Raw genomic sequence first — 23,424 nt, 5'->3', positions numbered from 1 at the left:
TATGAAGCTTGTGTTTGTTGCGGCTTTTAGACGCTAAGACCAAAGCCAGACCCACAAAGCTGACTTTAAAGAGCTGAGTGTAACTATAATGGACAGAGGAGATCTAAAAAAGCAAAGTCAGTATATGCTTTTCCCATGTACGTCTGTCAGCGCTGTCAGCTAATGAAGATTTGGGATTTGATCACATTTTGCTCTCTGTTTTCATTCTGTCTGTATTGTTTCCAAACCTGAAGCCAAATCAAACACTTCTTCTGTGGTCTTAGATGGAGCTGCCAGAAACGCAAAGATATCTCTCAGAGGCAGTGCCAGCAGGTTAAAAAAAATGATCCATGTGTTTCCTTTGCTGAGAACTTAGCGGTGGCCTTGCTTTTATAACTTTCAGCAAAATGACAAAACATTAACAGTAATTAATGAGTGTGTCACCCGTCCATTTAAACCAGTTCAGATTGTTTTGTGGTTTATCAGTACACTTAAATTTGTGTTCAACCCTGTGGATCTTTGGCGCAGTGATGATATCAAATCCAGACTGTGTGATCTTGTGATCGTCTGCAATGTAATCAGTCTTTGCGGCAGGCGTCAATTGGAGAAAGATGTTAAATTACCATAATGACCCAGGCTTATTTCTTTGAGGTTTATTTTGTTTTTAACAGTTTTTGGTCTATGATGGGACAAACTCTTTGCAATAGCGTTGTGTTTTTTTGGTGCTCTCTGCAGAAAGATGTGAAGGAAGTATTCACACCAATCACCTTCGAGGTGGCGTACAGCCTGGGGAAGCACGTGCTGTCGGAACACCAGGACCGAGGCCTGCCTGCGCTCGCTCCAGTGCTACGATGGAGGAAAGGAAACAAGATTGCAGTGAGGAATGAGGTAAAAATAATATGATGTTTGGGATTAATAATGTTTGTGGGTAGATATTCTATTTAGATAAGGTATTAAAGGTTTCAGGGCTTCTCACTGTCTGATTTTGTGAGATGAAAGTAAGTAACCAGACAAAAAATGGTCTCAGTATGGTCACAAACAAGTGTGCAGAGAAGGGTGATAATGAGGGGTGTAATGGTACACAAGATTCATGGTTCCGGATGCACCCTGGTTTTAGGGGTTTCGGTTCAGTATGTTGTTTTTTTTCCCAACATGAGAAAGTATTGTATAGAGATCACAGAGCCTACATAAGAAGCACAGGTCAACGGGAACACAACTAATTTAGAGAACCAAAATACACAGAAGAGAGCTTTTGACATTCACAGGGGCACTCAAACAGTGTCAATCTATGGTGCCCATGTCCCTATACGTACTAGGTATGCTGTGCTATTTGGAAGGTAGTTCAGGAAAGGTGCCCACAGCCTATCAAAGCTCTCATTCTCCTTTAAAACTGAACTGAAACTGAATCTTCAAAGTTTTTTTGTTAGAGGTCAGGTAAAGAGAAGATTCAGAACTGAAAGTGAATCTTCAAAGTTTGCCAATGGAGTGCTTCCATTGGCAAACTTTGAAGATTTCTCCATGCAGCTGGTTGATAGTGGGAGATCTGGGCTTAATCCACTGAAATAAAATGCACCTTCTTGCTAATAGGAGAAGCTTGTTCAAGAGTTTTTACTGAATACTTTTTAAAGAGGGCCCCTCACTTGGAAGATTCAACAATAATAGAAAAGGATCCATTTGAATTTCCTTATCAAAAATAGCATTAAGTTCCTGTGAAACTTCCAACCTCTTTCTTGCACTTGACACATAGGGGAGAAATCCCAGGGTAAAAAGTGTTGTGAAGGAACCTGTTCTGACTCTCTGTTAGTCTGTCGCACAAAAAGATTTTCCCTGTTGACTCCATTGCAGCTCAGTATGGTTTTGATACTGCAGTGGAAAAACATGCAGAGAATAACTTTTTTTTAACAGTGGCTCAGTGGCCGTAATTCTGACTGTAACAGAAACTGGCATGTTGTCAATAAGAAGGCGCACTTTGACAATATACTTTGATTTAATGCAGTCCCGTGTTCGTCACCATTAACACTCCATAGCATTGGTTGTTATTTTGGCACGGCCTGAATCTGCAATGGGAGAAAGATTTGCCCTTGGGTCTTGGTTTCAGAGCTGTTACACCCCTAGTGATAATTCAAAATTTACCGTGGTCATTGGTCATTTATTTTCCTGTGGTTGGGTTATGATATATGATGGATGATTACAGGTTTTAGTACTGACAAAAAAGAAATAAACATTCTAGCCCCAGTATTAAGTCGCTTATTTATTGTTCTGAGCAAGAAAATGAGCTTCAGAGAAAATGTGTTGCCTTTTAATTTAAACCTTTCATCAATCTTGTTTTTGACTTATATTTATAAATTATTCAGATACCGCATCCTGCACTTTGATATAGAAATGCTTTGTTTCAGGTGTGCTTCAGAAGAAGATAAGAGGCTGATCACTCTAACACCAGAGTTATTTTCAGCTGATTCAGATTCTGATATGGTTCATCTCTTTGACTGATTATAAAGAACAAAGTCGTGTCTTCCCTTGGACCACAGAAGGAATGAAGGAAATAGCTCAAATTGAGGTTATAATGATTTGGTGTGGGTTACCAGCTTATTATTGTCTGTGTTAGCTTTTCTTGAGTGGAATCCAAAAAGACTGATTCATTTATTTTCTTTGCACCCACCTCTAACCTGCCCCACATGTGTTTCCCCACTGTCTGCACTTCTTGAAAAACGGAGGGATTTACATCTCTCAGCACCTACAGAATCCATTTATCTGAAGCTCATCAACGTTACATCGAACTTTACCGCTTGACTTAAGTTTCCTTTCATGATTTAGCCCTAAACCAGAGACCACCCTCTGACTGATTAAAGGAGAGATCAGATAGAGTGAAGATTTTAGCCTTCCTGGATAAAAATCTTCTGGATAGCTCCAGCAACAACACAACACTGCCCCCTAGTCTGAATATGGAGTCGGTGAGTTAAGTGCGTGGACAGCATGAGGTCATATGAACTGTGTACTTTACTGTTTCCTCTGCAGACTTGGTTCGAGAAGAACTGCCTGTCAGACGACTGTGCTGCAGACCTGAGGCTTCATGGGAAACTGCTGCTCTCTGGGTAAAAGCCTTCGACTTCCTCCACACTTTAGATTCATGCTCTGTCTCGGCCTTTTCTTCAGTACTGAGGAAGCAAGCTGACGTCATAGGCCATGTGGGTGTGGGTAGTGGAACCATGACGCATGCTTGGAGGATATCCATATGTTTTTCCATACTGAGGGAGTTCCCTTTCTTTTTATTGTGTATCTTTTGCTTTAGTGACAGCGGTAAGCAGTAGTCATCCTCTACATATTTACTCACCCCTCTCCGTCAATTTACATTTTAAAGTAAAAATTTCAAAATAAAACAAACTTAGATTTGTTCATATGAATCTCTGCTCCAGTGACATCCCATGATTTATTCTCTACACTCTACATTCTTTACATTATATTCCCATCAGGTTACATGTCAAACCTCATTTGGCCCTCGGAGGAGTAAAGAACGTCTCTTTGAACCTGACCATCTCAAACACTGGGGACGACGCCTACGACACCAACATCTACTTCAATTTCTCCAGAGAAGTTTTCTACATTAACTTCTGGCAGAAGGTTTGTTCCTCTTGTTGAAGTATCTGCTGTTTATTTACCCGAGTGCACATGTTTGTTTCTGAAATACACTTTGGTTGTTTGGTTGAAAAGATGTGGATAAAGTGGAGACCTGAGAGCCAGATTTTACACATACATATCTGCTGGGTATCATGATCATCAGTTCTTCCACTGAGATGTAAATTTTTTTAAAAGATGGTTTATTTAAGAAGACTGATTAAACATCAGGACCGCAGTCTAAACAGTGAAGCATACAAAAAGACAGACCTGCGAGAAGAGAGCTTCGCCTGAGCTGTGCCGGCAGCCCTGCAGATAAAAGGATGAAGTGCAGGAGAGCAACAGCAGCAGCAGCAACAGCTGTCCCATCTCAAAGCCCCTCTGGCTGACCTGTCATATGGCTCTCTGACTCATCCAAGGCAGACACACCATGTCAACAACATATGAGCTGTGTGCATGAGAACAAATCAGAACACACATGCTTCATATTCCCACAACCTTGACTTATGTGCCGTTCAAATCGCATTATTTATGTCCAAAAAAGAGCCATATTTAATGGGGGTAATGCAGGTATGTAAAGAGAAGATTATGACTGACCTTCACAGAGATATAGATCAGGTCTGCTCTTTACCTGACCTCTAACAAAAAAACAAAGAGGATCTCAGCATTTTGTCACTGTTAAAGAAATATCTACCCACTGCCATCCCACATTAAACCTGAGAGATTTTCCTCGAGACCACGCTGTACTGTATGTGGATGGATTTCACAGTGGCCACCTCTGCCTCTGCTCGCGTCTGCTCACTCACTTGTTGAAAAGAGCCCAGCAGGCTCACAGCTGAACGAGACGCCACGTCAGTCAGAGCGCTCTGACACGAGCCTGCGCCAGTTCAGCAGCTTTTCAGATGCAAGAGGGGACACCATCCATCATGAAGTCTTTCCCCCTCATAACGGACCTCATGTTTATCTTCCAGCTGTGTTTTGCACCCCTGTGATGGATAAGATCATCTGGAAAGCGCACAACCTGTGACACGATCTTAAAAACCCCCAACAAAGCTGAAATTAAATTTAAATAGAACACATGCTGCAGGCAGATATTAGAAAAACAGTGTTTCAGTTTGAGTTTCATGGCTAATCTAATGAAGTAATTAAGTATCAGGTTACCAGCAGCCACAGAGCCTCATTTTGTACAGGAACCTAATAAGTCAGGGTGGCCCGCTGAACAAAGGGAGCAGGAAGTGAACAGAGTGAAGGGATGACAAAGAGGCCACCCGGCAGATTTACAGCCGTATGCTCTCGGAGACATTTCTAATTACTACTGGAGAAGTCCGAGGTGATGATGTGACCCCTTTTTGCAAAGTTAAGGTCAGCCCCAGATCCTCCCCTGAGGCTTTTTCCTCCAGTGAGCGTGAACTTGCACTCCCCCTCATATTCAAGAGCGGGTGCGTTATCTGTCTGTTGTTCTTGCAACACAAGCTGTCAGAAAGCTGTGGAGGTGAATTGGTTTCAGGAGCGCTGCCTTCACTCCCGAGGGATTCAGAGACTGCTGCACCAGCTTCTGTTTTTTTTTTTTTTTTTTCTTTTTTAAAAAAATCTTTGAAATGTCAGTTTTAGCTTCTTTTTTTTGTAGCAGATGTTTTGTGCCATCTGATTCTTCTGCTCAGCTTTATTTATCTGAAAGCCATAGTTGCTAGTTACTTTGCAGATTAAGATTTTACACAGTGGAGTATTATTATGGTGTGGCATTAGTAGTTTAACTTAAAAGGTCTAGTGTGCAGCATTTAGTGGCATCTAGCAGTGACGTTGCAGATTGCAACCAACTGAAACTTCTCCTGTGTGGCAAGCGTGTAGGAAAGATATGGTGGCCAATGCAAAAACATGAATGACCCTATCTGAAGCTAGTTTTTGGTTGGTTCTTTTTGGGCTACTGTAGAAACAACCGGGCAGACTCTGTGGTAGAGGTGAGTAGGTGTATAGCTATGTGACCTGCCCACCATACAGGTGGCTTACACATCAGTTCACTATCAGCCCCCTTCGCCCTTTGGTGCAGAAGCAGAAGCCCTAAAAACAATGCTAAGTTAGCATTTTGCTAGCTCTGAAGTGTAAGATTACAAGAGGAGCTGGTAAAGGTGAGGGTAAGGGTAACATCCTGTTGCTTATAAGTTGAATCATGTCTTCATTTATAATGAATTATGAAGTGGAACGTTGCTATGTTTTGCCTTATTCATTCACTATAATGTGGCACTGTAGCAGGGTTCAAATAACTGTCTCATTGGTGGGTTTGTCTTGTACTAGTTGGTGGTGGTTGTGGTTTGTAGGGGCGTTTGTAGGGACCCACTCCGTCTATAGATACAAACGGCTCATTTTAAGGTAATATAAACACAGTGATCCTTAGTTTCAGTTGATTATACACTAAAGAAACCATAGTTATTATATTTCTAACAATATATCCCCCTACATCCTCCACACTGGACCTTTAAATAAAGAATCAGAATACCTCTTACAGCACTGATTCCTGTTGATTTAACAGTTGGAACAGATGAGCTCGGTGGTGAAAAGCCCAGAAACTGGGAATGCAACTGAGAAATGTGTGAAGTTGTGAATTTCAGTGGACCTTCAAACCCAAGGAGTATACGAATCATTGATTTTCTTGGCTGTGAAGTGCAGCTTTGCACATGCTACAAAAGCCAAAGGTAGATCCTAATCTTCATACCTGTGTGAAAGTGTTAAGTAGGCAATGACACTGGCTTGGAAAAGGTATGCAGGAGTAAAGCCAAATGTACAAACACTGAGGTGGATGGGGACATAAAGACGCATGCAGAAAACTGGCCTCCTGTGTGCTGTCATCCACACGGGCGTACCACTCCATTGAAGGGTTCAGCTGACACTAAAGCAGCGTAAACATTCCTGGTGATATTTAGTGGACCTGCCATGTGTGAAAATCCCTGTGTGTATTTGTTCCTGACGGAGAGAGACAAGAGAGAGAAAGTGAAGAAGTGCTGAACAAACAGACTTTGTCACTCTTCTCCCCACAGAGGGAGGCACAACACGCCATATGTAGTGATCTGCTCTCTCTCTCAAGGGCTGCCAGGTGGATGATGGGTAAACAGGCTGACTTCCCCAATCCTGCCCAGCCCCATGGGACAGGCGGTGTTTGCACAGCAGCATGAAGGAATACAGGAAATAGAGGAAATTCCATCATTGCCAGTTGGGCTGGGGACCCCCCCCCCCCACAGGGCTCACCATAGTGTCCGTGCAAAGGGCAACGTTGCTTATTTAAGCTGACTTAATGAAGATGGAGGGAACAGCCACACCCTGCACTTACACTGGGAATCTGCTGAATAAGGGAAATGGAGTGTGGATGATACGGTGGATGGACGTCTACCTTTAAATATGTCAGCAGAGACAACCTTCACACCTCTTTTCTGTCTCACTTTTGGAAACAGGTTATAAACACAGGCCCAAACTGGACCGCAGTCGACGCATGCAGACATTTTGTATGACTTACCTTAAGCCCCCTGCTGAATGTTCCAGGAGCGCTACTCTCTTTTTTAAACGTTGTAGTCATGAAGTATCTCTGCCCTCTTTCATGCTCCCAGCACACGAGCTCAGCCGACAGCCTCCCAGTGAACTCTCGCTAAAAGAATTCTTACTCCTCGTAGGGTCAAGGCCCGAGTGTTTACACAGCGCAGCCGGTGAAGCTCCATATTGTTTAGACAAGCTTCCAAACACACAGCCTGGAGGTTGTCCAATTACCCACCCGCCAGGCTGTGTGTGTGCCATCACTGCTTTGTACATTTTTCGTTTAACTTAATTTAAAACTTCAATAAGATATGAGAACCTACTCTTTTACATGGAGACGTCTCTTTCTATTAATAAACTTTGACCTTACTGTAAATGTTTGCAGGTTTGTGTGTCTGTGTGTGTTCTTGCAGCTGCAGGAAAGGGTCTACTGTTGCTTTTTCTCATGCATATGTAGTCAATTATGTTATGTGTGATATTTGCATTTATTTTACCACCCAAAGCCACTGCTGATGTTCCCTAACTGTTGCCTAACACAGTTGGCGTCTTGTCTACTTTGTCTTCCTCTTTGTGTCTTGCACCTCCACGAGCGTCACCCACTCTGTCTCCAGTCTGTCTGTCTTTATCTCCTCCCCTCACTCTCTATCTGTCTTTTTGCAGGAAGAGAAGGGTATTTCCTGTGGACTTGTTGATTTGGACTTCCTCAAATGCAGCGTGGGATTTCCCTTCATGAGAGCGCAGACTAAGGTAGCTCAAACCAAGGCCTAATTGCACAATGTCAAAGCTGCATGCAGTATAAGACATACCTTTTTAAAGGTGTTGTAATCTCAGTAAATCATGAAGCATTGGTGTTCAGAACTCCTGGTTTATTGGGCTTTTTCCTCTCCAGTATCATTTTGCAGTGATTTTTGACACGAGTCAGCTCTCTGGGGAAAACGACACCTTACAGTTTTTAGTTCAAGCTAAAAGGTACGTATAAGAGTCACATTTTACTGTATAACTAACAATAAAAACACATTTTTTTTGTTTTCTGTGAATTAAAATGTTGAGTTATCCCCATAAATGTGGCCAACTTTATTCCCCATAGCATAAATGCATTTTTCATGCGTGTTTGGAGAATTTACAGAATGACTGAACTTTATTCTTTATTGTTCATTGCAGCGCCAATCCCGAGCACAAACTCTCTGACAACACTTTGGATCTGTCCATCCCTCTGGTTCATGAGACCGACACAACTATTACTGGGTAAGAGCACCATAACAGTGTACGTACTATTATTCAAACTAATAGCTGGAACCAGCTTGAACTGGTTTCCCATCTGTTGGCTGTTGGGAGGAGAGGGAGTGCTTTTGTCAGTATGGAGCATGTCAACTTGAAAAGCCTTATCTCTGAAGGCTTTATCATAGCGCTGCTTCACAGAGAAGGGGAAAGAGATGTAAAACAGCCCAAATCCTCCAGAACCCCGACATCTGATAAAGCTGCTGTGGGTGCTGTCTTTAATGTGGAGGGAGGCTTCAGAGCGAAGCGGGACACATCTGACTCATATCTCAACTGCTAAAGAAAACTTGGCTGTTCAGCTAATAACATGACTGAAGCCAGAGAGTTTTATGAGGCTCTTTTTTATCATGATTTCTGTTGGCATTTTAATAGATATTCAGAACATTAATATAGCAGGATAAAACTATTTGCTGTGTAAAGACATAGTGGAGTAATGGCAGAGAATGAAGCTACGCCCCCTCTCTGTGTTGTAATCCACACTTCTCTGCTCGTTGTTGTGGTAGCTGGTCTGTGGTAGCCGTGTGGTAGCTGCTGTGCACGTTAGTGCATGTGAGTCTCTGTGTGTGTGTCCCACTGGCTAGCTAATCACAGCTGCTCTGTGTTCATACGGCGGTTATTGCTTACAACACCCTCTCGACCCACAATGGCGGAATGTGTCCTCGTAGAAGCAACACTGCAGCACTGTTGCCGTTTTTAGCCCTGCTCACGCTGTTAGCACCATACTAGCTGCTGGCTCAGCCACCTCCATGTTGAGAGCCGTGTGCAGACAATCCTGTCTCAGAGTCAGAGTCATAAGGTGCATTTTCATCCACCTCTTCTTATGCGCAGTTTCAATTTGCGTATGTAAAAACCTTCAGTGGAAACACCAAAATCTGAATAAATTTGGAAATATTGCAAGAAAGTTTTTACTCTTGAGGGAGGTGTAAGAGTGAATGTACTGCAAAAAGCTAAATGCAATTGAAACAGAGTCAGTGAAGAAATGATGACATACTATATAGCCATGACATACCATCATTGCAGAGGCCACTGCAAACTCTCTTCATTGTCTCAGAATGGCTTTTGACATGTTTATGTGTGCACACAGGACTGTTACCAGAACTCTTCCAAGAGCTTTGGCTGTAACTTCAGTTGTTCCACTCCATTTCCATTGTCAAGTGTGCTCTCCGTTGTTATACATTCATTGACTGGTGCTCTTTTAATTGCGTCATCTTGATGCTCCCTTTTCTTCTGGAATGGCAGCTTACTGGTGAATTAGCACCACCTCCTGCTTATCTGAAAGAACCAACTCCCAATATCAGCATAACAGTAGTGGGTTGCATTTTCTTTTGCAGATTTTCTGAAAATTCAGTTAAAATTTGTGCTACGTTTGGTTGAAACACAGACTATAGAAACACTCTGAATGTCACATAAAGCTCTGTTAATGTTATTGCATCATCTTCTCTCTCTCCTGAACCCTGTGGCTGTTGTGTGCAGTGTGGTAACGCCGACCTCCTTTGTGTATGGAAACTCCATCGATGCCTCGCGCTTCGTCCAGTTGGAGGACATGGAGTGCAACTTCCAGCCTCTCAACCTCACTTTCCAGGTACTGCTCGCACAGAGCATATAGGACTTTTTGTATTTTAGCATGTCTCTCTCTCTATATATATTCACTTTTCTTTTCCTTTGTCTCCATCTTTCACTGTCTCTGTGTGATGTGGTTCCAGGCCATAAACAAGGGGCCCAGCAGGCTGCCTGGCTCCACCGTGGACATCAGGATACCCAACCGGCTGGCTGGCAACGGAGCTGACATGTTCCACATCATTGAAACTCAGGTGGATGCCAACAGCAGTCTATCGACATTATTTATCTAGCCCAAATCATTATTTATTAGTTTATTCACCTGCAGGCTGACATATTTTTAGCTCATTTATACTGCCCTCGCCTGTCGGTCTTGCTTCTCCTCATGGCACAGCTGCATGTATCCACCTCAGAGGACACTTAAATGCACAGAAAGCTGCTAAACTGGTGGGCTTTTTGTCATGACATGGCCAGTTTGCTTGGTGTGAGGTACCACTGGGCCAGTGAAAATGTAAGCAAAAGTGTTGACGTTGCTACTGAAGCTAGCCAACCATTTAGTTTCACAACATTTTGCATTTAGATAAAGAAACACAATACCCCCATTGGGTTTAAATGTTTTCTTAACCCTTGCATTGCTCCTTTCATATAGGTAGATCATGGGGGAGCTCAAGCTGTTAATTGTATTTACTGTGAATGGGCAGACGGGGTTGACTGTATCCCACCCTCCTTGAGCCCATCTGGAATCACTTTCAGGGGATCAGACAGCTTGCACGAAACGGGAATGGGACACCTGCGGAGCTGGCTACTGCCCAGTCCCATCCCCAGCCTGGAAACACACATCATTAACACTGTTAACACTGCGTCTAGCCTGTGGCACACCGGACAGTTGCACACTTACATTTTATAGCCAGATATTCTTACATTTTATACAGACCTCCATTTGTACAGACATGATATACAAGTTCCTGACTGTTGCTCCATATGTAATAGTTTTTCTGCACAAAATCCTGCAATCGCCATAATTTAATGTGAAATTTCTGTTCTGGTGAAGGGTAAAGTTAGCGCAGCCTATGAATCTTCACACCAGCAGTGACAGCAGAAACACAGGACGTGAGAAAGTAGGGCAATAAAAGCTCAGGCCTGCTGGGTGGCAACAGAGCGGACAATGAGGAAGGCCAGAGGAGATTTCCACCTCCAGAGCCTCAGGTCGGACTGAGGAGAGGGGAAAGGGGAAGTGTTCCCTGGAGGCTGGGCAGTAAACCAGACACCTCTAAATCACTCCATATGGGAAATCTGTCTGGGAGGGGTACCAGCTTGTTGTTGGGGAGAACTTCCTGGATACTCATAACAATAGTGGGACTGGGCCAGACAAGGTGACAAAAGTGCCTGTGTGTACATTTTTGCTGTCAAATCAAAATTCACCCAAATCGTTGCAACATTAACATGACAAAATCCCTTTTAGACTCAACTCTGTTATACTTACAACATAATTAGGTATGATTTTACCTGAAATCTTCGTCAACACAGGTCAGTTATTCTGTATCGCTGTCCTCTTTTAGGTGGCTGATGGCCGAGGGAACTGCACCCCTCACAGGAACCCGACTCCATGCACCATCCCGCAGGACAAAGAGAGCATCTTCCACTCCATATTTGCCTTTTTCACCAAATCAGGACGCAAAGTCTTGGTAAATATGCAGATGTTACATTGCACTTTGACATTACAGAGGTCACTGACAGTCACACACACACACACACACACACACCCCGGTGAGGGTTCCTGTTTTTGTTTGTTTTTTTAGCCAGTGCAACATCTGTTTATCACAAACCCTCCTGCTCACTCTCCGTCTTTCTTAATCTGTTTCCTCTTCTCTGTCTTTTAAAAGGACTGTGACCGACCCGGAAGAGCATGTATGACAATCTCCTGCAGTCTGGGCCCGCAGTTAAAAGAAGAAGCTTTGAGCATAGATATAAAACTTCTACTCAACACTGAAATTCTTAAGAGGGTAAGAAACGTGTCACAGGCTTGATGAATTTAGTTGCAGGTTGTTGTGATTTTAATAGTAACGGTAATCCACCCTGTTGTTTCAACACACAGGATAGTTCCTCTGTGATCCAGTTTGTGACAAGAGGCAGCGTGCAAGTAAATGACAGGGCAGTGGAGGTGCCAAACGGTCTGCCAGAGGACATTTCTGTGAGTACATCATGAATTTTAATTCACCCTTACATTAATTTCAAACAAAATAACCACATTGAACATCAGAATCAGGCGATATCTAGCAGCTTCAGAGTGTCAGAGGTTCGGTTTTAGTGTTTAAAATCTACTCACAGCTGTTTAATTAATATTTCTATATCAATAATTGGTAAGATGACAATGTGTAATCTGAAAGTAATTGCTTATAATGGCAAACCCACAGAATTATCACCACACTCTGCATTTTACTATAGGTCTTTTTGGCATTTTAGCATCCTTCACTCCACTGTTTAAGTTTTACGGCCCACAGCTTCACTTTGGTTCATTCACACCGCTATCATCAGCATTACTTTCAGCCACAGCAGAGAACATTTAACTCGGTGTTTACTACTGTACGTGACCAGCAGCAAATGGCAGCTACCGCTGAAGGCCCAGATATGAAAATGTTTTTTGTGATTTGGGTGAATTGACCCTTTGAACCATGTTCGCTTTTGCCCAGTCTGGATTAACAACCTTACACATTTTCTCTTGCCATGAGTCACAGGCTTCAGTGCAAAACTGCTCCAGCTGGTAAGGCCGCTATGTCTTGCTCAGTGTTCAAATTACACCGTGACTTTCAGAGAGGCCCTATTTTTCATGGGTGGGGGTGGGAGGGTACATACTCATGCATACATGAATACGTGAAAAAATATACTATCTAGAATAGATTTCAGTTCATACCAATAATACTGGGACAACAGAAAAAGTAAAAGAAAATGGAAAGATTTTTTTAACTGCTCTCTGCTGAGAAACAATAAAAATGCCAACACACAGTGGAATGGTTTTTATTACTTTGATAAGAAGACAAGACCTAGGCTGCAATCCATGACCATTATCAGTGTTGGAAAGGTTACTTTTGAAATGTAAAAAGTAACAAATTACTATTTAACCTGTTAAAAATGTAACGAGTAACTATTTTAATTATTTCATCAAAGTCATGTAACTTGTTATATTTGATTACTTTTTAATTACTTTTCTAACAAATGTTTTAAACTGGGGAATAATGCCGAAAACTTCTAAAATCAAAAGTGCATAAATGTTGCAATAAAAGTCATCCCAATGGCTTGGCTGACCTGTGCTGTCCATAGATATGCCACAAGAGGGCATTCCTGCATGGCAAAAAATTGCAAAGCAACAAAATTATCGTTATATTCCACATATTTATATAATAACTTTTTACCAAATTAGGGCTATCAAGTGATTAGAAAATAATCTAATTAATTACATGCTCTGCAATTGATTAATCTAAATTGATTAATTTTTGCTGTGAAGTGTCGTAGTAAAGCTGCTGGATTTTGGACACATTTGTCCCCCTGTCCTCTACCACCAGAACTGGTCTGCAGTCCATTGCAATCCATTTTGCGAGGGAGTTAGTCAGTCGGTCACAGGTAGACTTTCTGAGTTTGCGTCTGAACACCTGGTCGAGTGTGGTTTTACGAGGCTGGCATCAGAGGCTGTGCTAGCTGGGACCTCCGAGTTGGCTGCTAAATGTTTTGCGTTGAGGTGATATTTCAGACTTGCAGTACTCCAATAATACAAAAGTTCCTTGCTGCAGAAATTGCAGAGACGGTGCTCTTATCAACAGTCCCGTCAGGGCATTTTTTAAATATAGATGTTCCAGTCACCGGGCCAAAAAGCGTTGTCTTCTCTGCCTCAATCATGTGACAACGCCACTGTGTCACGGGGTCAAAGGACACGGATGGAACACAATTAATCAGTGTTAATTTTTTTTCCGTGTTATTTTTTCTGTGATAAATTAATTAAAATTAACATGTTATTTTGACAGCCCTATACCATATAGAACATATACAGTATACACGTAACCCCTCTGTAATCACCAACATTTTGATTAGTAATTGTAATTTAATTACTATTTTTTTCTCAGCAACTGTAACTGATTACAATTACATTTATTTTTTTCTACATGTAACTAGTTGTTTCAATTATAGGCATGCCCACAGCCTCAAGTGTTGGTCTTACAGAAAACATAGCAAGATTACTTTTCCAACTGCAGAAACAGGAAGCATTCTGTTGATTAGACACATTTTTTTTGGAAATGATTATGGATAAATAAACACGCATGTTGACAAGTGCTTTACTTTCAAGGCAGATGCTAACTGTGGCATGCTGTTTGGAGGGCAGGGTACTCACTGCATGGCTCTGCTGGCAAAAATATATTAGTATGTAATATATTTTTATCTTTAGATGCACAGTCCATTGTGCTGTGGTTAGACAATCCTTGAGCCGCTGATGTGAGCCCGGGGAACAGCTGGGGTCTGTGGGTGTACGGTGTGGTGGCACTTCCATCAGCGTCCTTTCGGGGTCCTCAGCTGTGCTCAAGGACAGACCCCCCCCCCCCCCTCTGTTGTTTGCTGAGTGATTGAGTCGCTCACCAGATCGGATGTGATGATTGTATCGAGCACCCAGCATGCTCACAGGGGGATCTCTCAAGTGATTAGGGTGCTGACCGGGGGTGCAGCCCTGCTGACCCTGAGCTGCAGACGTGTTCGGTAAATTCAGACCTGCTATGAATATGTCCATACCATGCCGCTCTTTCAGCAGTTCGTAAGTGTGCTCATTCCAGTGACTGCTACCCCCCCTAGGTTTTAATAAACACAGTTACCTTTTCCCTCAGGATCCCTGCTGGCTAGAGTACACACTGCAAAGTATGATTTGTGGGCCCGGGTTGTATTGCACACAGCAAGCCGACTGGTTGTCAGCGGAACGACAAGCTCACTTTTTATCCCCTGTGACGTTTAAACAAACTGACATAAATCTATAGGATTCTGTTGGAAGTATGCAAACTTAGCATCGCAGAGCTAAGTTGAACGAACTTCACATTCAAGTACACATTCCTGGAATTATCTGATTGCACAAGTTAAATTGGGAACGTCAGAGAGCAACGACCAGTAGAGCTTTCATCTTTTCTGTACACGCAAGCGCCTCGGCATGCATAACAACGGGTAGATTCCAGAGCTCCGGAGGAAGGGAGAGGTGTTAATGTGGGAAACTATTCAACAGAGAGATTAATCTTAACTTGACCGCTTGGTTTTGTCTTGGCTCACAGTTGGCATCTCATGCCACATTTGTGTTCAAAGCCCATGCAGCAGCGCATACTGCAGCAGTGAATTCCTCAGTCATTTCTGAAAATGTCCCACCATTGTTCGCAGTAACAAATTACGCAAGATTGACATTTGGGGGATTACACATTATTTGCCTTTGTTTAGGATCATTAGTAAATAAACCCATCTATTTCATGATCCTAGTACATGTGGTTTTTTTTACCATTTAAGGCCTGAATGCTGATATTAAAGCAGGCTTAGCTGTGGTGCAGAGCCATGCAATATTTCACTTCCCCCTCATTGTAGTTGAGCATTACAGTGAGCACTGGGTTAAGTGAACTGAGTTTCCTGTCAGTGACAGATTATCCAACAGGTCAGTGTTCACTCATGTCATGGGAAACAGCCTAAACAGCTCTTACTTATTGTGGAACCAGGCTATTTTTTAAGAGATGCCAAGCCTCCCGAGATAACTCTCAGAGTCATACTCGTTCTGAGCTCCGAGGAATCTGTTTTAAGGCATGACGCTTTGAATTGAAAAAGGGAGTGGATGATAGATTATTTTCAATTTCACTGACCTAATAAGACGAATCATCGTTGGCATCAAACACAACCAGTGGTGCATGATGAAAGTGATCAAGCCTATTGACGAGTTCTGTGACGTTATTCAAACTAGTGATAAAAACATAAAAGGCAGCAGTTGAAGACAATGATGAAAACCAAGACTAAGAGTCTACAGCCATGTTTGTGTGAGGGGAGGGGTGTCATCCCCATGTTCCCAGGATCCTTTGTTCCCAAGGGCCTAGTCCAGCATTGTGTTGTGTTTTTAGCATGTGCCTCTTGATATAAGCCAACATTGTATGAAATTGATGAGGGCTGTCTTCGCAGTTCAAATAGCAAAAAAAGAAAAACAAAAAAAGGGGGAACGGAAGGGAGATGGACATTTCTAATGCACTTTAAATGGTAAGAATCTATTCAGCCACTGTAGCATTATCAAAGTCTGAAGTCAAGAAAACTGTCTTGCCTGCAAATTTAAAGGCGGAGGTTTTAAGAAGAATTACATCAGTAGGCTATAAGTGGATGATTTCAACGTATTGGCCCAGGGAAACATACACTGAACATTTGACCAAGGGGGAAACCATTTCTGAGAACATGAAACACTTTGAAATGTCTCCTTAATGGGTCATAAAAAGCAGATATCAAGCTGGGAAACAGAACTCTGGAAGTACACTACCTTAGCGGCTCTGTGATCAAATGTTGATGTTTAGTGATTATAATGTTTACTAGGTTCACCATCTGCGTGTTAGCATGCTAACAGACTCTTAGTCTTGGTGTATCTGGGTATTCACACAGACAATAAGCTAGACTGGACTAAAAACACTGATGCTGTGGATAGGAAAGGTCAGAGCCACCTGTATTTCCTCAGGAGACTCAGATCTTTCAACATCTGCAGAACCATGTTGATGCTGGTAGCCAGTGTCATCTTCCACACTGGGGCAGCAGGGTGAAGGCAGCTGATGCTAACAAACTCAATAAGCTCATCAGGAAAGCTGGTTCTGTCCTTGGAGTGGAACTGGAGTCTTAAGTGGAGGTGTCAGAGGGGAGGATGCTAAGAAAACTACTCTCACCCTCCTGCATGCCACTCTGGAGTCATATCAGAGCACATTCAGCCATAAACTGAGACCATAAGGAGCACCACAGAACACTACCTGTGGCCATCAAACTGTATGACTTCTGTAGGGAGGAGAGCAATATTTTCTCAAATAATGTGCAATAATACTTCTCATTGTAATATCATATTCAATATAGCATTGATTATCAGGCAAGGTCTGCTTTTTCCCACCATTTTGGTTCATTTTTAGTAACTCTTGTGCTTATCTTACCCCTGTTGTTGCTCTATTAGGCACTGGTTTTGCTTTTGCTCCTTGAAAATACTTCTTTCGTGCATATTTTTACATTTTGCCAGATATTTAATACTCTATTGTTTATAAAACTGGACCCAGTAAGTGACCCTGATGCAGGGAACCCACTGGTTGTCTGGTTGTTACTGGTTGTGAACCTGAAACTGTGGTTACTGTACTTAGTTTTACTGTAATTTGAAGCATTCTCTGGAATAAGACTTTCCTTCGGGATGAATCTATTGAAGTGAACTGAACTGAATTTGCCAAGTAGAACTAAACACAAATTGAAGCTAGGGTTAGTTTTACAAGTGTTTTGTCATAAACCAAAATCCTGGGCACACTGATTGCTAAATAGGATTCATCCTCTGGAGACTATGAATGTCTACAAAATTTCTTGCCAATCCATCTCATTGATGTTCGGATATTTCAGTCTGGACCAAAGTGGTGGACAGACCAACAGACTAGAGTCATGCTGCCAGCGTGGCTACAAATGATCACTTACTATGTGAATGAAAACATACTTTGCATGGCTGTTTGTTGCATATGTGGCTGGGGTTAGCCCTGAGTGTGCTCAAAACTCAGGCTGAAGAGTGCAGACTTTCATTAGAGTTCAGTAAAATAAATAAAAATGTGTTTCAGTGGATGTTTCTCAATAGTGTACAGTATAAACTGATTCTGAATCTACATTGATTTTGTCCGTTTTTGTGTCTTTCTTTTGTACTGATTTATTGAACGTGTTCTATATAAAATAAACTCCATTAGTATCCACTTGCACGCTGTTTTAGGTTTTAGATGTAGCTCCTCTTGAATCAAATCGAGAGTTCTGGCAGCAGCTAAAGCGGCTGAAAGAAGACATGTCTCAGTTGTTATTGTTGCACTGCATTGCATCATTAGCAGCACATGACTTAATGATTACTCTTGTGTGTCCCTCCGTGTCTGTCTTGTATTTGAGTGTGACTCACTGACTGACTGAAGTGTTGTTGTGTTTCAGCTGGTGTTCGAGGCTCTCCACAGTCAGGAGCCGAGGGGTTACGTAGTCGGCTGGATCATCGCCATCAGTCTGCTGGTGGGAATCCTCATCTTTTTGCTGTTAGCTGTGCTACTCTGGAAGGTAACCAGCACACCAACACAGATTGTGATTGTCTAACATTAGTTGCAAAACTCACCAAACTCGAGCAATATTCTGCTGAAGCAACGTTAGTAAATAAGAAGCAGTTGTCACAAACGTGCGTGTCACCCCCAGAAGTGCTGTGTCTAAGTGTCAGCAGAGTATCCAGTTGTACAGAGACAGCTGGAGGTAGGGGAAGAGGTGGGGGTGAGAGCTCGCGTTGGGCCTTTAACAACCATGAAAAGGACAAATCACAGACTGGACAATAATTCACACCATACCGCTCACATGAAAGAAGAATCTAAAAGGGAAATGGCAATTACACTGATGTCCAGAGGCCCTGTTAGCACAGAACGCCTTTTCTTTTTCACTGCCTCATTTTCCACCGGGAATACCACAACGAAGCTTTGGAATGTTGGTCCTGGGATACATTTCCCCCCGATCCCCAGGTCCTCGGACCCTGCCAAAATAAACCCCACTTACAAGAGCAGCACATGTCCTGTATTGCTCTCTTCAGGAAATGCCTGAGGAGAGTACAGGTCTGTATCAATAAACTTTAGTCGCCAAATGCAGATAAATGAATGGAGTCGTAGTGAGAGCGGCATCATCCCAGCGTGGCTGCTCTGTTTAGATACACACAAATAATCTACTGTGCTCCATCCTTTCATATCTCCCTTACATTACACTTGGTAGTTAAATGAAAATTAGAATACATTGCTATCCTAAAGAAGCAACACAATTCTACACGGGAAATGCTTGATTTGCTTCCATCCATGTCGGCTCCTTTGTGTGGTGGAGCCTATTAACTTCAAACTGTGCACCCTTTACAGTACTGCCGACCATTTTTCAAAGCATACCACGCCATGATGATTTAAATTGATTTCCTGTCCCTCAAACATACATTGTTTTCTATTTGTTTCACTGCAGGAGAAATCTCAACTTGTAGTTATTTGTAACTTTAAAGCTGTGTAATCCACCACAGTGAATTTAAGGTTTGACTTACCCCTTTTAAAACCTTATTAGTAGTGTAATAATACATCTGAAGGTGGTACATTTGTTGACACCTCTGAGAGTGAACTCCCAAATAACACTGCATTTACAAGCATTGTAAAATCAAATCCAGACATATTAAAAATGGTGCTGTCCTGCAGCTGAGTTTCATGAGTCTGTGGGAGCACCCCCTGAAAGCACCAACAAAAAGTCCCCTCTAGTAACTGCATTACCACACGAAGATCACACTACTTCTTATATTGAGTCCAGAACTGTGACTGCTTCACAAAGACTTGCAACGTGACAGAATGCTCCCTTTAAAATGGATGAAAAATGAATAAAACAAAGACTTTAAAGGGAGTATTTTACTGTATCGTGAGGCATGACCACATACATTTGACAAAAAGCTGACGAAATGTTTATAGTATCAGTATAGATCAGTATAGGATCTTTAATAATTCTCCTGGCCTTACTTTTGCAGCTCCTGGTGTAAACATCCTTAATGCAGGCTAGAGCAGCGCCTATAGTGTGTTTAGCTGAATGAAGCACTCTCCTGTTGGGTGCTGTTTCCGTACCAGGCGGTGATGTTCCCTGTCAGGATGCGCTCGTTGGTGCAGGAGCAGAAAAAATTATGGCCCAAGGATATAAGATTTTCAAGTCTGATACTAATATTGATATTAAAAAGCTGAAAAATCTGGGGCGTAGGTGGCTTAGTGGTAGAGCAGGCGCCCCATGTACAAGGCTGTTGCCACAGCAGCCTGTGTTGGACTCCAGCCTGTGGCCCTTTGCGGCATGTCACTCCCTCTCTCACTCTCTCTCTCTCTCTCTCTCTCTCTCTCTCTCTCTCTCTCTCTCTCTCTCTCTCTCTCCCTTTCACGCTTGTCTGTCCTATCGATTAAAGGCCAAAATGCATAAACAAATAACATAACATAAATGCATAAACAAATACTTTTGAAAATAATCCCTTAGGTTTTTTAGTTGTTAGTGTTCCCTAATGTAATGTAATGACAGCACTGTTTATAAATCATCTCCAAATTACCATCAATATATATTTTGGATCTATGTACAGCAGTGTCTTGTTACTTAAAGGAATACTTGTTCAGTTGAGAAACAGTCCTGCACATACTATAACCACCAGTAATGCCAAATTGTGTTGTAATCAGCCAATCAGCTGCTGACTGTAGCTTCATATTTACTGTACAGACATCAGTGTTACCTATCCTATCATCTAACTCTCTGCAAAAAAGTGGAAGTAAGTGGATTTCAGACATATTTGCTTACACTGATATATCTGTGATAAGCTAATTCGAGGTGATAATATCAGCCAGCATTTGAGCTCTTATTCACAGCAAGTTATGACATGCTTTGGAGAATGGTCAGCAGTGATGTAAGTATATGTGATCACAGATACACCGCACTAACGTACTAGCCACTCTGATCCGTGTCCCTCTCACTCTCTGACAGATGGGATTCTTCCGTCGGCGCTACAGAGAGATCATCGAGGCTGAGAAGAACAGGAAGGACAGCGATGAAAGCTGGGACTGGATGGAAAAGAACCACTGAGACTTGCAGTGGGGGTCCCACAGGAGCCAATGAGATTAGGGATTGGGTCAGGAAGGATCCAATAGCACGTGGTCTCGCAGCCCAGCCGCCCCAGTGGCACCAGGCCCTTCAGTCTTCCATATGTGGAAGAGAAGCATATTCTCCATATTTTTTGGAGACTTGATATTTTTTTGTGGGTGGGGGTCCAGGAAACAGGCTTCTGAGGTGACAGTGTGGCTTGCCAGAGGACACTTGCTGCGGAATTCAGCTAATCTCAAAGGAGGTAACTCCCAACCAGCGAGAGCGGAGCTGCTGATGGAGACCCACATCCGTACGGGGATGTGGAGACGGCATGAATACTGGTGGACAACAAAACCCTCAGGGCTGTGTTACATAGCAAATTTATTTTTATACATACACTTTAAGCCATATTGTATAAAACTGGGCTTCGAGAAGAGATGGGGGTTTGAAGGCCATTATAAACATACTGTATCTGCAGTATGTTTTCCTAAAAGCACTGATGTTTGATAAGAATGAATGCCTTGGCTCCATAGCTATGCTTTCTATGCCAAAGATATGTCGTGTATAGTATATGATTGGAGTCATTTGTATATTCAGTTCTTCCTGGGAGTGAAAGATTGTATCTTTTCTGTACTATTTCCGGCCTATGAATATCTGTTTTACACATCTGACTGCCCCTCCCTCCCACAGATAATCAGCCGGAGCTAATTCAGTGTTTTAGACTCACACACACAATGATTAAAGCGCTGTGTCCTCATGTCATCCGTTAGTGTTGTCAGAGTTGTCTCAGAGGCGCTGAGGGCCCAATAAACATGCTCTCTGAGGTCATTAGGACCTAGTCCAGTATGTGGTAATCAACCACACTGCAAGAATTCTCTGTTAACACTTTATTTGTCATGTTTCCTGTGTTATCCATGCCTGATCATACAGGGGAGGGGTTGTGAATAATACCATTCACAAGCTTTGCAACTTATCATAAGCATTCCATTTGTTACAGTCTGACTTTAAACCTGTTGATTGTAGGTGCTAAAAGAGGATTTTTGTCAGATATAAACTTCAATCTTTACTCTCTGCAATGCTTTAAATTAACAAATGCTTTGAAAGTGCAATGCGCAGTAAATTATCTGAAGCTGCTTTTGCAAGGAACTGTTGCTCAGGTATGCAGCTGACTTGGACACTCGTAAGCTTCCAGGTTCAAGTGCAGACTGAAATACTGTAAGATACGGCTCACTATACGTCATGACACGAGACCTGATCATGATTTATTTCCAAATCCTCTCCAGACTTCACCTACGCGGACCATATTTAATTTTACTATTATGTTATTAGGCATTGGGTTTTCGCGTGAAATATGAGATAGATTACTCTCCACGGCCAGATGAAAGTCAGCGATGGGAGTCCACCTACAGTCATTTACAGGGGCCCATGGCATGAGTAATGCCCTAAAAATAGGTGGGAATGTGCTGCACTCAATCACTACACATAAACGAGCTCTTTTGGGCTCATGGGAAAAGCTCATTTTAAGTCAACATGGAGGAATGTCAGCTCCCTGAAAATCTGCCACTATTAAAGTTCACAGCTCCTCGATACTCACATTTTTTACCCCCCATGTTCTTGAAGGTCTTTTTAAAGCTGGGCTTGACTGTGAATGGGATTTTGCAGAACACAGTGAATTAAATGTTATATTAAATGCCCCCAAAGAAGTAAGAATATTAAGCATTTTGTGCATTTGAAGAGCTTCATTGCAAACTAACATAAGGAAAAATACATTCAGTATTACAGTAGACCGGATGTAAACGTGCAATGCCAAAGAACAAAAGCTATGTTTTAATGTTTCACACTTAAGTGCTAAGACACTTTATGGCTCACTATGATTGCTTTGGCTCTCTGTTTTGTGCTGTATGAATCTTGTATTGATCCGATACACTTTATTTTACCATTTAATTCCACTGGCATGACGGCATATACTGTACACATTCACGTCTTCCCTCTGCATCTGTTAAACCGATGCTATACCTGAATGCAGAGAAACCGACACTTGACATTTTTTTTGGTAAATTTGAACTGTGATGATTATATTTTGTTTGTATGTTTTGTTGTCACCGTTTATCTCACCGTTATTTGGGGTTTTTGTCCTGAGTATACTACTGTCACTGATTATCATTTCCATTATAGTGTGCTGTATGTTTGATGTTTAAAGTCATGTTGGAGCTGTATATTTATCTGTTGATAAATTTTAGAGTGAAATCTCATGGCTCTGTACGCTGTTTTTGTCACCATGAGTCCAGTGTGGCTGTTGATTGGTTTGTTTTTGATGGTGTGTGGTGCTCTCTGCTGGCTGCTTTGCTCTACTGTTGATGTACAGACATAAACTCTGCATACCACATAAACAACTACATGCTCAAAGTTCGTTAAATACTTTTTAGAAGGTACATGCAATAATATTTGCTTAAATGTCAGGTTTTCTTGTGCAAAAACAGGATTTTATTGATAAGGGTCTAACATTTCATCACCTGTATACAGTATGTATACGTCCTAGAGCTGAGAAGATTAGTCAGTTAACAGAAAAGTATCAGAGACTATAATTTGTCAATTATGGTGCACAAATGCCCAAAAAATCTCTAGTTT

The 23,424-nt window shown here is 42.1% G+C and overlaps 1 protein-coding gene across 1 annotated transcript in view; it reads left to right on the top strand.

Annotated features, from left to right (window-relative positions):
* The window catches only part of itga9 (integrin, alpha 9), a 61,888-nt gene extending 38,840 nt beyond the window's left edge, over positions 1-23,048 (top strand). The window contains exons 16-28 of the mRNA XM_050070588.1: positions 715-867; positions 2,995-3,071; positions 3,450-3,597; positions 7,771-7,857; positions 8,000-8,079; positions 8,272-8,355; positions 9,862-9,970; positions 10,092-10,199; positions 11,505-11,630; positions 11,829-11,948; positions 12,041-12,136; positions 18,127-18,246; positions 20,698-23,048. Of these exons, the coding sequence (XP_049926545.1) occupies positions 715-867; positions 2,995-3,071; positions 3,450-3,597; positions 7,771-7,857; positions 8,000-8,079; positions 8,272-8,355; positions 9,862-9,970; positions 10,092-10,199; positions 11,505-11,630; positions 11,829-11,948; positions 12,041-12,136; positions 18,127-18,246; positions 20,698-20,796 (1,407 nt within the window). The 3' untranslated portion in view covers positions 20,797-23,048. The remainder of the gene's footprint in view (positions 1-714; positions 868-2,994; positions 3,072-3,449; positions 3,598-7,770; positions 7,858-7,999; positions 8,080-8,271; positions 8,356-9,861; positions 9,971-10,091; positions 10,200-11,504; positions 11,631-11,828; positions 11,949-12,040; positions 12,137-18,126; positions 18,247-20,697) is intronic.
* The last annotated feature ends 376 nt before the right edge of the window (positions 23,049-23,424 follow it).

The sequence above is a fragment of the Epinephelus moara genome, chromosome 19, assembly GCF_006386435.1.
Source record: "Epinephelus moara isolate mb chromosome 19, YSFRI_EMoa_1.0, whole genome shotgun sequence".
NCBI lineage: Eukaryota > Metazoa > Chordata > Actinopteri > Perciformes > Serranidae > Epinephelus > Epinephelus moara.
The sequence above is the reverse complement of the archived record's forward strand: the minus strand, read 5'-3'. Positions and strand labels throughout refer to the sequence as shown.